Source organism: Pistacia vera, unplaced genomic scaffold (genome assembly GCF_008641045.1).
Source record: "Pistacia vera cultivar Batoury unplaced genomic scaffold, PisVer_v2 Contig1027, whole genome shotgun sequence".
Lineage (NCBI taxonomy): Eukaryota > Viridiplantae > Streptophyta > Magnoliopsida > Sapindales > Anacardiaceae > Pistacia > Pistacia vera.
This window is the reverse complement of record NW_022195058.1, coordinates 129,677-145,358: the sequence shown is the minus strand read 5'-3', so window position 1 is coordinate 145,358 and position 15,682 is coordinate 129,677. Positions and strand designations below refer to the sequence as shown.

The following is a 15,682-nucleotide window of genomic DNA, read 5'->3' as shown; positions in this document are numbered from 1 at the left end:
GAATTTTATTAAATTTTAGGCAAAATTTATCTTTAATTTAGTTATTATTCATATTGTAAAGTTAAATTTTATCTCACTAAAGATTATATTTGTATTAGCCTTACACTATAAATTAAAGCAATGAAGACTTTAATTTGTAGCGTGATAGCTAGGGCAGACTTGTAGTGTAATGAATATTTGAAATTAACTCTATATTCTTATAATTGATTCTAAACATGCATTGACACATTTTAATCGTTTCCATATATATATATATATCATAATTTGAACCATATCGAGCTCAAATTGTTGATATGATCATTGGAGGATTTATATTGATTCCACATGCAAAAACATTAATCTGATAATTGAGAATTAATTAACATGAAATGGCCTGCTTATAATATGAAAAAAAAAAAAAAAAAAAAAAAAAAACATGCAAATCAAAACTGAAGGCTAGTGATTGACAGGAAATTACTACACAACTTGTGAAAATACTGGTTTCTCTCAGTCAGGGGAGACTCCCTCTCTTCCGTCTCCCCAAAGCAATCCTCACACGTATCAGAATCAGTCATTGCAGCCGAAACCAATGTGGTCACCTTATCATAATACCTAATCCTTAGCGCATGTACTGAATCTTCCAGATTTTGAACCGCATCGGCATATTCTTCTGTGCAATCATTCAAACATCTGGATTCACTTCCACTTTTCGACTTCAGATCATCAATGTAACCTTTTGTTTCCTCTCCATGAGCGATGCTCAGATTCAATGCTATACTCGCGAGGCCTCTGAGATCGGATGTCTCGTTTAGAGGTTCTGATCGTAACGATGATAAGCACTCTTCAACGTAAAGGGTATTGTTACATGCGAAGGAAACCAAATCTCGTTGTTGATTGATTTGCCTTGTTGATGTACCAAGAAGAACAAACGAGCTCAAAAAACAAAAACTAGCTATAAGTTCGATCAGAGCTTTGCGTGAAGCCATCTTCATGACGGTTAAGTTTGTTTAACATAAGTGGATTTTATATAATAAAAACCTTCGGTTTTATTTTGAAATGGTATCTAATCATCTGTTTGTATGAGATGATAGGTGTGGTTTAAGCCAAGACATAAATCTCTCCATTTTTGCAAGGATATGATGTTAACAGATTAAGATTTGATCATGTGAAAATGGACAAATTGGCGGAGGAAACCAAGAGAGTAGCCTGCTAAGTGCTAATTAAGGAAATATATATAATAAACGGAGCAAAAATATATTAGAAAAAAAATACATACGTTAGGAACTAGACCAATGGCAACCCATGTACAAGGTGGAACCCTAATAAATTCTTCCCGTCATGTCTTATTTTCTTGAACTTATTCGTTCATTTCACTCAATGTTTGACTGTTTTCATGTTTTTAGCTTAGTTTCCAGCTATATACGTACGAGAACGTTTATGATACTACAGTAGTATATATTTTTGACATGTACCACAAAATAATACATGCATATTAATATTAGGTAACTATCAATCACACTTAATTTAAAAATAAACGAGAGAGAAAAAATCTAAATATGTCACAAATTCACTGCTTGCTTGGTGATATGGATGATATGATACCACCGTGGTATTATAGATTTTTTCGTTACATATAATACACATTATTTCTACTTGTGTATTTTAAAAAGAACCTATATTACATAAAAGTGACTAATTTTACATATTATTGATTTAATTTATCGTATGGTTAGGAAAGTTACAATACTAAATGTTAAATTAGTTTTGACTTCAATTTGCTCTACTTCTTGAATGGTCAGATAGCATAGATCGATGGGCTCATTACAGACTTTTATTTTATTAAAATGATACTCTTCAGTACTTCTTGTTGAACATGGAGAAAAAAAATTAAATAAACTGAAATTTGTAAACATTGAATATATTGAGTTAATGTCCATGAACAAAATATATCTTCACTAGCAATTCCGAGTGAATCCTTATATTTAAACTCAAAATCATAACCAAACTCAAAATCATAACCTAAATAATAAGGTCTTGGTTTAATATATATATATAGTAAAACCTCTCTATAGCGATACTCTATATAAGAATAAACTCTACATAGTCATAAAAAATTTTATTCCCAACTTGGGATAGTTATAAATAAGAATAAACTCCACATTGTAATAAGTTATAATTTTTTTAATTCATGTCTTAAGGAAAATTGCCTCCACAAAGAAATAATTATGTGTATATTGCAAAAAAAAAATATTATTTGTTACATTAAAGGTTTAAGATGAAATAAAATATTTATTTAAAATTGTTTGAGAGAATGATTTATTCTTTACAATTGTTACCACATTGTTTAACTTGCTAGTACATTACTTGCTAGCATGGACATGTTTTTGTTGAAGCAAAAAATTTATAGCTTCTCAAGCATGTTTGGAATTTCTTAGCACAAAACTTTTTGTATTTCCGTACTATCATCCTCATGGTTATTTCCTTTCTTTTCTTGTGTAATTATAGTAATGATTTCTTCTTCAGTTAAAGTATACACGACTTGTTGCTCATTTGAATGATTGAGGAAGACATTAATATCCATTCGATTAGTGTAATGAAGTTGTCAAATCTGATCACTCAATTCTACAATTACTATTTGATTCTTCTCATCCACGTTATTTATAACTTGCAATTCATCGACATCAGTGTTCATAATTTTGTAATGCTTAAAACAATTCGTAGTTGTCTGTGGCTTCACATCAGTTTAACCATATAGTAACTGTATTTACAATTCCATCAAAGACACTTATCTTTACTGGTTCTAAAATACGATCATTTATTTGTTTAAAAAGTAGACAATTGAAGCGTTGAATTGAAATCATAATACTATTAAAGCATGAATTCAAATCCTAATACTATACTACTAAAACATGAATTATAAAATAAGAAATAACTACACTTCTATTAAATTATAACATCCTCATAATAATAAAATTAATTAGTCTCACCATTATAACTATAGAAAGGTTTTACTATATATATAAAGAATTTATAAAAGTAATAAATGACATTACTGAATATTATTCTATCATTTAAATCAATTTAATTAATTTCCTAATCCTACGTATATTCAATGCACATCATAAACTCCCATCAAACATTACACCGGCATCCGGCAACCACTGGCTGCCCTGGATGAAAGACTCCACCGAAAATTTCAGTGCCTCCGCCTCTGTGATATTGGGCCGAACACCGTCCCATCTCACACGCCCATCTGTTACTGATCCAGGCCCAGTATTTTGATACTCAGCGTAAAGAATAGTGCTTGGTGGGTCAACACCATCAACCCATTGAGCCCATCCTTCTGGGTCCAGAAATCCTCCAATATCTGATTGCATAAAAACAGTGGTGGCATAATTCTTCCAAGGCCTACCGAGGTACGTGGTAGCTGTCAGATTGTCGAAGGGAGTGATCTCAGCGCGTTGGATGGACATGCCAGTGTTCTGATTTGGGTCGGTCTTACTTTGGGCCGTGATGGTGATGAATTGGTTGGGCATGGGCTGCCTGGGCTGGATGCTACAGTTTTGCAAAACGACGGCCGCATTTCCGAAAATGAAATCAATGGTGCCGATGATTTGGCAATCGCAATAAAATTGGCGATTCGAGTGTGTGTACAGAGTGTCTTGATAGGCCTCAAAGGAGCATCGGTAGAAAACTGATTTGTCTGAGGATGAACGTAAGGCCACTGCTTGATGTTTTTCTGGGCCTGCTGTGTTTCTGAAGCCCATGTCTCTTGCTATGAATCCCCTGCCTGCAGCAACTGCATTTTAGGCAAAAAAATACAATTGGTTAATCACTGGAAAAGTAAAGTTTTTTAGATGTATTAGTAAAGAGTAAAGAGTTTATTAACTTAATTATATTTGGGTCAATCACACAACAGGGTGACTCCAACAAAATACTAATTTGCTTCTTAATTATTACTTCAATTTTAGAATTAATCCTAAAACCAACATAGAATTTTATAGAACACTCGCAATAAGATATGACTGAAGGATAATATGGACAGAGACGTTAGTGGTTACTTACTAAAAGTGCCAGAGAAGAATGTGGAAGTGCCGTCGATCTTATTCAAGCTGCCGGAAACAATCGTCTTGTTCATTCCATCACCGTAAATCATCACATTCCAATAATCCTTTGTAATATTCACATTCTCTTCATACACTCCTTCCTTTACATAAACAACAAACCTCGACGTACTCTTCTTGGGAATCAATTTTATGGCCTCGTTTATGGTCTCGAAATCTCCACTACCATCCTTTGCCACTATTACATCCACTATAGGATTCTCCTCCTGCAGTAATTTTCGGTACCCATTTCGGATCCATTCCGGAAAATCATCATTCAACGTCCGATATTGATAAATTCTTTCAACTGTTAATAATTTCCGATTATTCGGAGTTTGCACATAATGGAGTAGGATTGTCAAAATGTTTGATGCAATCGCCAAGCAGTTGCTGGTGGCCTCAGTGGCGTTGCGCATAGCGTGTTTCATGTATTGGGGAAGAATAGTGTGGTTCGTGGCTTCGTATATTCCATCCAAGCATGTGTCTTGATTGGTAATTGCGGTGCTCAGCCATGTTCTGATGTCGTTGATCTGCTTTCCGGACATCTGACCCACTTGGAACGAGGTGATAGAATCATTGATATGATCAACGGCGTCCTGAAATAAGAATTTACAATCATCTAAAGCCGCTTGCACCGCAGGATCATTGGTAATATTGCTATAAGTCTCGGAGGATATGAGCTCGTCCGGCCAAGACAAAAGCTTTGTCAGTTCATTGACTGCAACTTGCATGGAGAGCTGGAACAACTTTTCTGGATTCGGGTTCGCATCAGTGATGTTTGAGGAGCTCTTGAGAGATGCTATGCTAGAATCACACGACGCCGGATACTGAGTAACATTGCATATAGCAGTGATAGATTCCGATGAGTAGGTTGGCCGCAGAGTATTTTTCGATGTGGCTTTTCCGGTCAATGTTTCTACCAGAGCTCCAACGATGATTATGATCAAGATAATGGTGGAGACAGTGATGATGATCAGACGCTTGCGGGTTCTTCTGCGATACTCTTGCTCTTGCAGTTCATCGACTTTACTGTAGCTCTTAAATGAGTTGGCTGTTTCCATAGCTTTGGCTTTTCTTTTCTTTGTTGTTGTATGATGTAAGAAGATTGAAACTGGAAACTTTGATATATGGCTGTTCAAATGGAGCTATGAGGTTATCCTGGAATGGGTCACTAGAATTTTCAATTTTCAAATTATTGATTTGATTATCAATATTAGACCAAGCCGTCCCTGAACTTTTTATATTGATTTCTCATAAAGACTTTGTAAATCCTCCGACGAAGCGAAGTTACTTGTCTTGAAAGGAACAAAAAAGGATATTGTAATTTAGAATATTCAACATTTTCCAATCTTACGTAGTGTGAAGTATTGCCTGATTCAAACCATGGACCTTTTCTCCTCTGGGGATCAAATGGTTCTGAAATTATTATTAGTTTTAAGTTTCTGTTTCTGATGGAACAGATTTTAAATAGGAGTATTAGGTCCCTTCACAAAGTCTAAATTGTGTCTCTATCAAGTGTCTCCTTGGTCTTCAATTTGGGCAGAACTGCATGTCGAATTCGAAGAAGTCAAGTGGAATTTATCAATAAATTATAGGAAGTATCCAAGAAATATATATATCTTGGCAGAGTCGGCCTGCAATAGCATGGCTTTTACGCTGTAATAATATTGGTGATAGTTACTTGTAAAGATTTTATGACACCGCGTTTTTCTTACTATCATCAAAAGCTTTGAACAATGGAAATTTAATCTAGCATTCTTAATTAAATGCATTTACAACTATTCAGAAACCATTTCTACTATACAAACGAAAACTAGTTCCAACAACTTTCAAAATTATGTTGTAAAGCTTGGATGAAAGAATATATAAATATAAAGTAAACCTCTTTATAGTGATACTTTATATAAATATAATTTTTATATAATTATAAAAAATTATAGTCCTAACTTGTGATAGTTATAAATAAGAATAAACTCTATATTATAATAAATTATAATTTTTCAAATTCTTGTCTTAAGAAAGTTGTCTCCACATAATAATAATTAACTGTATAATACAAAACATATATGTATTAAAGATTTAAGATAAAATAAAATATTTATTTAAAATATGAATTATAAAATAAGAAATCAAATAATATTAAAAGTAAATAAGAAATCTTAATACTACTAAAATAATTAATAAAATTCCCAATAAATACTACTAAAATGTGAATTATAAAATAGGAAATCAAATTAATAATTTTTGTAATTACACTTCTATTAAGTTATAACCTCCTTATAGTAATAAATTAGTTTAATCTTACTATTATAACTATAGAGAGGTTATACTGTACATACATAAGTAATTTTAATCTTTTTTAAAAGCATTTGAAATTCAAACAAGAGAGGTAAGAAAATTCGAAAAGACAAATTTATTTATTTTTTTTTTTTTGTAACTATCTAACTTTAGTAAATGTCCTCTCCATACCAATTAGATTATTTTTTTTTTTTTTGTTATGACCGAGGTGTCCAGGCTAGTTTATACGCAAGATTAACTCATCCATGAGATCTAATCCCTAGAACTCATTGAATACCCTACAAACTTAATTTTCCAAGGTAAGTCACAAATGTGGTAGGTGATCCTAAGGTTTGAACCCAGAAAGTTAATGAATGGATTACTTCTTNGATTTTTAGAAAGACAAATTTTTTTTTCCCCCTAACTATCTAACCTTAGTAAATGTTCTCTCCATACCAATTAGATTTTTTTTTTTTTTTTTTTTTTTTTAATGACCGAGGTGTCCGGGCTAGTTTATACGCAAGATTAACTAATCCATGGGATCTAATCCCTAGAACTCATTGAATACCCTACAAACTTAATTTTCCAAGGTAAGTCACAAATGTGATAGGTGGTCCTAAAGTTTGAACCCAGGAAGTTAATGAATGGATTACTTCTTGACCGTCAGGCCAACTTTGAGTTCATACCAATGAGATTAGCATGTTATATCTTTTGTGTTTAGTTCAGTGAATGTTGGATTACTGGAAATGTTAAATTACTAGAAAGTTAGATTACCTTGAAAATTACTGGGAATCTTTAGGAAAATGTGTCTGGTTAGTTGGAATAAATTGGTGGGTATATTATTTAAATTACTAAATTACCCTCTTTTTAAATATTAATATAATATTATTTTAATTATAAATTTTTTAATCATTTCTTTTAACCCCCAACATTTCAGATTTAGCTAAAACACCCCCACTTATATAAAACTTTAATTTATAACAAAATCATCTCCACCACCCCCAACCCATTGCCTGCCATAGCCATACACCGTCGGAAGTCGCCTGGAGTCGCCGTGAGTAACCGAGAGACACCGGGAGGCTTCGATATGGCCGTTTCTGGCCATATTGATGGCTGAAAATGCCATATCAGAGTAGATTTGGCTAGAAATGGCCAAATACATCGATCTAGTCGAAAATTGCTAGAATAAATCTAGCCATTTTCATCCAGATCTACTCTAATATGGCCATTTTCGGCCATTAATGTGGCCAGAAACAGCCATATCAGAGCCTCCTGGTGACGGTAGTGTTAGAGTCATGAAAGTGACTCTATTTTGGTGATAAAAATACCCCATGTGTGATTAAATTGAAGTATATTGAGACAATTAAAGAATTTATGAATTTATTCACGAAAATCGCTTCCTAATATTTTTCTTATGAATTTAACGTGTTTGGAATGATTTTGGAAAATATATGAGTTGATATTGGGTTGTGGTTTATGGATTAAGGGTGATTTTGTCTCATTTATGCTATTTAGGGGGTAAAATGTCATGTTTTAAGGGGCTGATTTTGTCACTTTTCAATTGTGCAGGGACTAAACTGATATTTTACACATTCTTCTATAAAACAAAAATGCAGATCGCGTCCACAGGGGGGGGCTGTTCACGCAGTTTTCCGGCGACCCTTCGTCTCCCTCCGGCGACGTTTCATCTTCCCAAGCACCGATCCACCATCAGCCACCGCAAGCCGCCACCGCAAGCCGCCACACAACACCGCGACGATACGACTTCCCACCACCGCGTCGTTTCGTCTTCCCGGCGAGATTTCGCCGTTTTCCGGCGACGTTCCAGCTCCCCAAGGGTAGATCTCCCTTCCCCACAGCCGGATCTACACTTCCCTAGCTTCAGCCGCCGCGAAAACCGCCGGAATCCGTGATTTGGCCGTCGCGACTCTTCATCTTCCAGGCCAGATCCTGCTCATTTCCGGCGACTTCTCACCTCCCCAGGACCTGATCTGAACTCCCCATCACCAGAGCTTTCCATTGGTACCTTCGGATCCCATTTCCGCCACCGTTTTCCGGAGACCCGCCGGAAAATTAACGTTTTCCGGCGAACGGCGGCTGTTCGTATTCCGGGCTGTCCGTTGGTTGTTTTCGGCCCTTCTTCGCATCATATCGCTGTCGGTTACCTCCTCTTCGCCATGATCAGCTCCGTTTCCACTGTTTCAGCCTCCGTCATCACCACCATGAGCGGCTGAGTTCCCGGTTGTCCGTTACGGTGTAGGCGAGATCGAGATTGACTCCACTGATCTCCTCATCAGCTCTCGACTAGTTGGATGAGCCCGAATGTTGGATATTTGGTTAAGTTTCTTGTATTCAGATTATATTTGTTTTCGTTTCAGTTTGTTTGCGATACTTTAATATTATTCTGATGCTCGATGTGTTGAATTGATAATGTCCATTGAGAACGTTTATTGATATATAACTTTTCGCATAATTGAATGTCGGTTTGAGATTATTGAATGTTGATTATGACTTTAAATTGCTTCGGTACTGATTGCAATCAAGTTGTAGTAGCGTTTAATGTCATCTCTACTAGGAATGCATTTATTGTGTAATTAGTTGATTGGATGATACAGGTTGATAGGTTGTACTTGTTAACGTTGTACCAACTAGTGGTGTTTAAGGGTTTAGCATTTTTCGGTTAGTCAATGATAGTCTTTAACCAATCGATCTGTAACTAAGACGACGGGGAGACAGGATAGATTATGCCTAGATTGCCGGGAGATATTTCTATGGATTTGCCTAGCCTTGTAGGATTAGGAAATTGAAGAGCGAGGAGAGGAATTGTGAGAGTTGGTCTTGAGTCAAACCGAACCCGTAGCGACAACGCTTTTAATATTGTGTTTTAGTTAACAATTTATTTAATGCTTTTAATTTCTTGCAAGTAATTAGTTTCCTTAGTTTTAATCAATCATTTTGCCAATTTCTCTTTTGTTAACTCAAATATACATTAGGTCGTTAGTCTTGCTCTCTGTGGATTCGACCCTGCTTACCGCTAACTACGGTACTTAGGTTTAATTTTGTGACCGTGACGACCGGTCTAACAGGTAGGCTACTCATGATGATTTCCAACTTCTTTCAGTGACTCCCAGGGGCGACCGGCGGTGTTTGGCTGGCGGTAGGTGGGTGGGGGTGGTGGCTTGGGTGGGCCATAATTTGTTTTGAATTCAAGGGTAATTTTGTCCAAAAAGTTAATTAATTGGGGTGAAATAGTAAAAGTCAGATTCATGTAAATTAATTTTAAAATAAGGGTATTATTGTCCTAAAATGTTATTAATGAAGGATAAAATTGTAACAAAAATAAGATTACCTTCGTTATCTTATGATACTTAAGAAAATTGAGGTTATTATATTAGCTCTAATAGTAACTACTATTGGTATTGGAAGATTACCAAAATCTTATATTATTTGATAACCAAACTTAGTAATCAAATAATATAAGATGATATAATCTCAATAATCTTATATAATCCCCAACCAAATGCTCCTTTTAGGTTTTACGGAAAAATCTTGAGACTAAATCATGCTCCTACATTCAAATATGAGAGTTAATTTATACACGCATGGACATATTCATAAAGAGGTAGTGGCAGTTGCTGACCTTACTCAAAATTATTTTTTTTATTAATTTTACTAAATAATTGTATTACTTTTTTTTTCTTCTAATTTTGTAAATTGACATCACTTGTCTAAAAGTATAACCAACTTTTTTCTTATATCTTATTAAACAATTAAAAAAAAAAAAAAAAATTCTCATTTTATTTATTTACTCTGTTTCTTATTTTCCTTCTAATTTACTTGGTAAATTGACGTCACTCGTCTAAAAGTAGAGCCAATTTTTTTCTCCACCAAACACATTCTTCTCTTCTCTCTCTCAAGGTGTTTCTTGAGAGAGAGAGGAAAAAAAAACTAACTTCCATAGATGTCCTACATGTTTGTCTTCATTTTTAAAGAATTGTGATGTATAGAAACCATGGCATAGGATTTCTTCTTTCTTTGAAAAAGAAGAACAATTGTACACTTTTTTTTTTTTGGTAATCCTGTGATACATTGAACATCTTAAAATTTCAAAAGATCAGGTAAATTACAATGTTATTGTGATAGGTGATCCTAAGGTTTGAACCCAGAAAAGAAAAATTGTACACACACAAAATTGGAAATGATTAGTAAAACCAGTACACACACAATATTGGAAATGATTAGTAAAACCATCCTGGGAAGGAAACAAACCTGGTGTCTTTCAAGAAATAAAATCCTCATTAGATAGTCACTCTTCTTGAATTAAACTAGTAATAACCTTTAATAAATCAATAAATTAATTATTCAAACAAGCCGAGGTGAACAGGAACACCTGTCTTGGTGATCCAATCTCCCGGGAAGAAACTTCCTACTGTATACTTAGCAGCCTCTTCCTTCTCAATCACCTTGAAACCCGGCCACTTCACCCTGGAATCCGTATTCGCATTGCCTCCTTTGTTCTTATACTCTGCAAAATACAGAGTCTTGATTCCAAAATCTCCCTTGAATGCCACCCACCCTTCAGGGTCAATGAAATCCCCGATTGTTGATTCCATTACGACGCTTCTAGAGTACTCCTTGCAGGGCCTGCCGAGGTAACTCTTGACATTGTTTTTGACAGATTGAAGCGATTCGTGAGGCTCAATGCGACAGTTTTGTAGCACAAATCCTGTGGTTTCAAAATTGTCTAGCCTTGCCTGAGCTAGAATTGAATTTTGTTGACCGTCCAAGGGTTTTCGAACCGTTATCAGGGTGTTCTGGAAGATTGCCATTGCGTCACCGAAGATGATATCAATGGTGCCAAGAACCACATTGTTTCTGTAGAACTGGCGGTGAGTTTGTGCCCACAGTGTGTTTTGATACCCCTCAAAACGGCAGTTGACAAAAATTGAACGGTCAGATTGGACTCGAGCAGCCACCGCCTGACGCTTTTCCGGACCCGCATTGTTCCAGAATCCCATTGATTTAGCCAAAAACTCTTCTCCTATAACCACTGCAAAACAAATAACAAAGGTAAAATCCCTGCAATTAGCAATTTAAAGCTATTGTGCAGATTGCCGCAAATATTGTGTTGTGTCACATACAAAGGGTCCATAAAACTAAAAGTTGCGAAATGTTTTTAAGTGACAAACGTACCAAGAGTTGCAGTATCATACATATTAACTCCGTCGGCAACATTTTTTATCCCATTGATGATGGATTTCTGAGATCCATCTCCCATGATAGTAACTTTTGTCATTTCGTGGGTAATAGTCACAGTTTCCTCATAAATTCCTTCTTTAACATAGATGACATACCTGCATTGCATTAGAGTGGATGAAACATTAAAAACAACATTGTAAAACTTTATATAAGATCAATAGGATTAAACTCTGAAGGACTATACCTGTCATTGCGTTGTTTTGGCATTGCTTCCAATGCAGCAGAAAGTGATTTAAAGTTGCCGCTTCCATCTTTCGCCACGGTGGCATGTGGTTTAATTTCCTTATCATTCTCAGAACTCTCTAATATTCTCCTATCTTCATAGCTAATCCAAGAAGGAAGTCCATCGCTGTCCAATGAATGAGGGATGGATTCGAGAAGGCGGCGAGATGTTCCTATTGTGTGCCTCAATGTCGAAAGGTAACTCGAAAATTTTTGGATGATTGCAAGGGAATTGCTGGTGTGTTGCTTTGTAATATTCATGTTCTTCTCCATTTGAGACCTTAAATCCCCTTCAGGAAAAGCATCAACACATGTCTGTTGGTAAGACATAACTGCACTTAGCCAATTATTCAACTCAGCAGATTTTTCATTGAGGTTCTCTAGCAGATTTTTGGGGTCAGCTTCAGAAATAGCTTTCTTCAAGTCTTCTTTAGCATCATCTAATACTTTCTTACAAACATTCAACGCGGCTTTCTCTTCTTTGGTTTTCAGATCGGATCCTTTCGCCTTGTTGAAGCCCTTTTCTACCTCATCATTAATGGCTGTTATAGCAACTTCGATAAATTTATGGGGCTGATTCAAGGAACTATTCTTCTTTGCTGCATCCGAGAGGGTGTCACTGCAAGAGGTCTGGTAGTTGGTACCATTACATATAGTTTTAATCAATTTTTGAGCCCGTGCAAAATCTTTAGGGGATGATTCTCCTGATGAAAGGGGACCTCGGCCTTTTTTATCAAGATTGATAATGGCAAAAATCGCAGAAACAATTAAAACAAGTAAGACAAAGGCAACAATGGCGGCGATGGTAACTCTCTTTCTAAATTTGCGTTGTCTTTCAACCCTTCTGCGCTCTGATAGTTGGTCAAAATCTTGAAATACCATTCTGATACGGCCTGAGGCAGAGATGTCTCTGCCTTACATTCAACCCAATAAGGCTGAGAAAGAAAGAGAGAGTGATAATGTAAAAAAAAAAAAAAAAAAGAAAAAAAATTCTATGATTTTGAGATTTCACAGAAGCAGAAATGGACAGGAGAATTTTAGGTATTGCAATTAAAATTTGGTTAGGGAGATTTGCAAAATGGGTGATGCAGAATGGTGCCCCTAAAAATCGTTTTTCCCTCGTTTAATTGGCTTCAAAATGTGGGAAATTACTGTTGTAAACATAACATAAATCTATAAATGAGAAAGATAATTAGTATTGAAAGAGCTTGTCAAGTGAATTAGTATGGGGAAAGATGGGCAAGCCGTATTTCTTGGTGTGGTTTATGACTAAATATTAGTTATTTTAAGTCTATGTTAACATTCAAGAATGTGAAGCTGTGGCATGTAAAATGAAATTACAATACAATTTCTTTAATTTTTTGTTCGATTGAAACCAATATTACTGAATTTTGTCAAGAGTGGAGTGGACTTCGTTTTGTAATCGAGTCCAACAAAGGGTCATCCAGATTATAATAAGATTGGAGTATTAATGTAAAAAACAATAAATGAGGCGAAAGTAAAGTTTATTGTTTAAGAGTAAACAAACAAAACAAAAAGCTTAAATAATTTTTGGGTTAAAGATAGGTGCCCTAGGTCAGGATGTAACCAAAAATGGAATGTAAGGAGTCAAAGTTTGAAAAATAATACAATTTAAAATTAAAATAAGCACAAGTTTATATATAAAAAATTCTCATTAACTAATATACTTATAATTGTCTTCGACGAGATTTCATCTTTTGAAAGTATTGTATATTTTAGGGATTTCATCTTTCCATAAAATAAAAAAAAAATAAAAAAAAAAAACACAAAATCCACCGATACATGTTAGTAGTCCCAAGGCCAACTCCAAAATAACTTTAAAAAAATATCTTCTTACTTCCTCTAACTTTAATATATGATCACAAATACAAAAATGGTACAATTTGTGGTCCCAATGACAATCTCTTTTTTTTTTTTTTTTTTTTTTTTTTTTTTTTTGTTTTGTAAGTAAGTAAGAACAATTTCATCTTCCTAAATCATAATCTATAATTTAAACTTAAAATAAAAAATAAAAAATACAAATAAAAAATATATTAGTATTATCTGACAAATTGAAGAAAAAAGGAGCTTGTCAGCTTGAGAGGCAGGAGAAAACTGCATTTGTGTGGATAAAGAATTAGAAATTAGGAAAAAGTTTGAAACCTAAGTTGTTGAATCAGTTATGGGCAATAGAGAAAGAACGGGTCTAGGAAGTAGAGAAAAAGGGTTTAGTCTTGACATCCTAAAAAGAAAAATGAGAGTTTAACTTATTTGATGAATTTAGTTTTTTTGCAATTTACTTTTCATTTAGGGACAAATTCCAAAACTTGTCAAAAAAATTAAAACTTAAAGCCTTGATCCCCCTCCCTTCATCCTTGCCTGAGGTATGATATAATAACAAAATTCCCTTAGGATCCGCTTGGGAGTTTCATGATAACAGTTATGAGGGTAAACCATCGTAGCGATTTTGAGAGGCTTTTAGTAGCGGTTTTTAAAACACCTAACTTGTACTTGGGAGTTTATTTTTTAGTGGTTCTGACAATTTTTTAAAATAATAAATTTACATATATACCCATAAAAATACCTAAACTTCAACCAGTACTTGGGAGTTTTGTTTTTTCAATCACAAGGTAAGGTTTTTTTATTTTGTTTTTCACTTATTAGTATTTTATAACTTCAAATATGATAAAGTCTCTCTATCCTTCTTCGCCATTCTTTACAGCATCTGGAATGATTGAAAAATTGTAACTCCACTTCTCCAAGAAAGCATCTAGAAATGAGATTTTGATAATTTTTTTTCTTTTTTATGATTGTTTAAAATTATTTTATATTTAATATGGTTGGAGATGCTCATAATATGATTAAAAAAAAATTAGATATAATTGGGATAGTTTTGTAGTAGATAGGTATTTGTGGAATAAAATTTTAAAACCAACTAAAACACCCCGATTTGGAGTGTTTTATAAACCCCTCAAAAATACACTACACTGGTTTTGGGGGGTTTTTGAGCCAATTAAAACCAATGCAAAAAAAATCTGGCAAGTAATGGTTTTAGAACACCTCAAAACCAATCTGATTAAAAACCCTTTAAAACCAATGAAAAAAAAACTCCTAAGCAGACCCTTAAGGTTTCTAAATAACTCTGGCATTAATGAAGTGTTAAAATTTACTTTTTTATGAGTTAATTAATATTAACAAATTGCTGTATTATTGTTTGTTTTAATATCTAAAACTTAATAGTAGAGAGTTTTCTGTCATTGTAAAACCTTAGGAAAATTTGTAATTTTATCATACCTTATGGGGATTAATGTTATAAATTAACCAGATCATTTTTAAATTTTTTTGGCTTGGGCCAGGCCCCAGCCACTGTATAGACCGCTTATGGGCCAATGTGATTTAATAAATATACAATATAGTGTACCTTATGGACATAAACATAGCATTTGGTTCGAGTCATAAAAGATAACACTGATAATCTATTTTTTAATCCGGTAATTACCATGTTTGGGTATCAAGTAACTAAAGATTTCAATAATCGACCAATACCAATAGTGATTACTATAGGTAATATAAAGGGTAATTCGATTACCACCTGAAAGGGTGTTATTTTTTATTACCGAGGTAATCCAATGTTTATATCAATTTTATCCTTAATTTATAAACATTGTGGACACAAATGCTCTCATATGTCTACTAAATAACTATTAACCCAAATGTGCGAAATGACTTCCGTAACCTCATACATTAATTTTTTGGATATAAATACATTCACTATTTACATGAATAATACCCTTAATCACCCAAGACGACTACTGGCCGTCGACCACCATTGTCGATTGTAT

General features: G+C 34.3%; 3 protein-coding genes across 3 annotated transcripts; all 3 read right to left on the bottom strand.

Annotated features, from left to right (window-relative positions):
- Positions 1-422: 422 nt before the first annotated feature.
- On the bottom strand, positions 423-971 carry LOC116123134 (putative invertase inhibitor). Its single transcript, XM_031408939.1, has one exon. It carries the CDS (start codon positions 969-971, stop codon positions 423-425), a length of 549 nt encoding a protein of 182 aa, XP_031264799.1.
- Positions 972-3,010: 2,039 nt separating this feature from the next.
- LOC116123033 (pectinesterase 3-like) lies at positions 3,011-5,298 on the bottom strand. The gene is made up of 2 exons (XM_031408824.1): positions 4,045-5,298; positions 3,011-3,778 (listed from the first exon to the last, which is right to left on the bottom strand). The coding sequence occupies exons 1-2, from the start codon at positions 5,141-5,143 to the stop codon at positions 3,099-3,101; spliced, it is 1,779 nt and encodes a 592-aa protein (XP_031264684.1). The 5' UTR covers positions 5,144-5,298; the 3' UTR covers positions 3,011-3,098.
- Positions 5,299-10,717: 5,419 nt separating this feature from the next.
- On the bottom strand, positions 10,718-12,722 carry LOC116123125 (putative pectinesterase/pectinesterase inhibitor 45). The gene is made up of 3 exons (XM_031408929.1): positions 11,803-12,722; positions 11,553-11,713; positions 10,718-11,409 (listed from the first exon to the last, which is right to left on the bottom strand). The coding sequence occupies exons 1-3, from the start codon at positions 12,720-12,722 to the stop codon at positions 10,718-10,720; spliced, it is 1,773 nt and encodes a 590-aa protein (XP_031264789.1).
- Between the last annotated feature and the right edge of the window lie 2,960 nt (positions 12,723-15,682).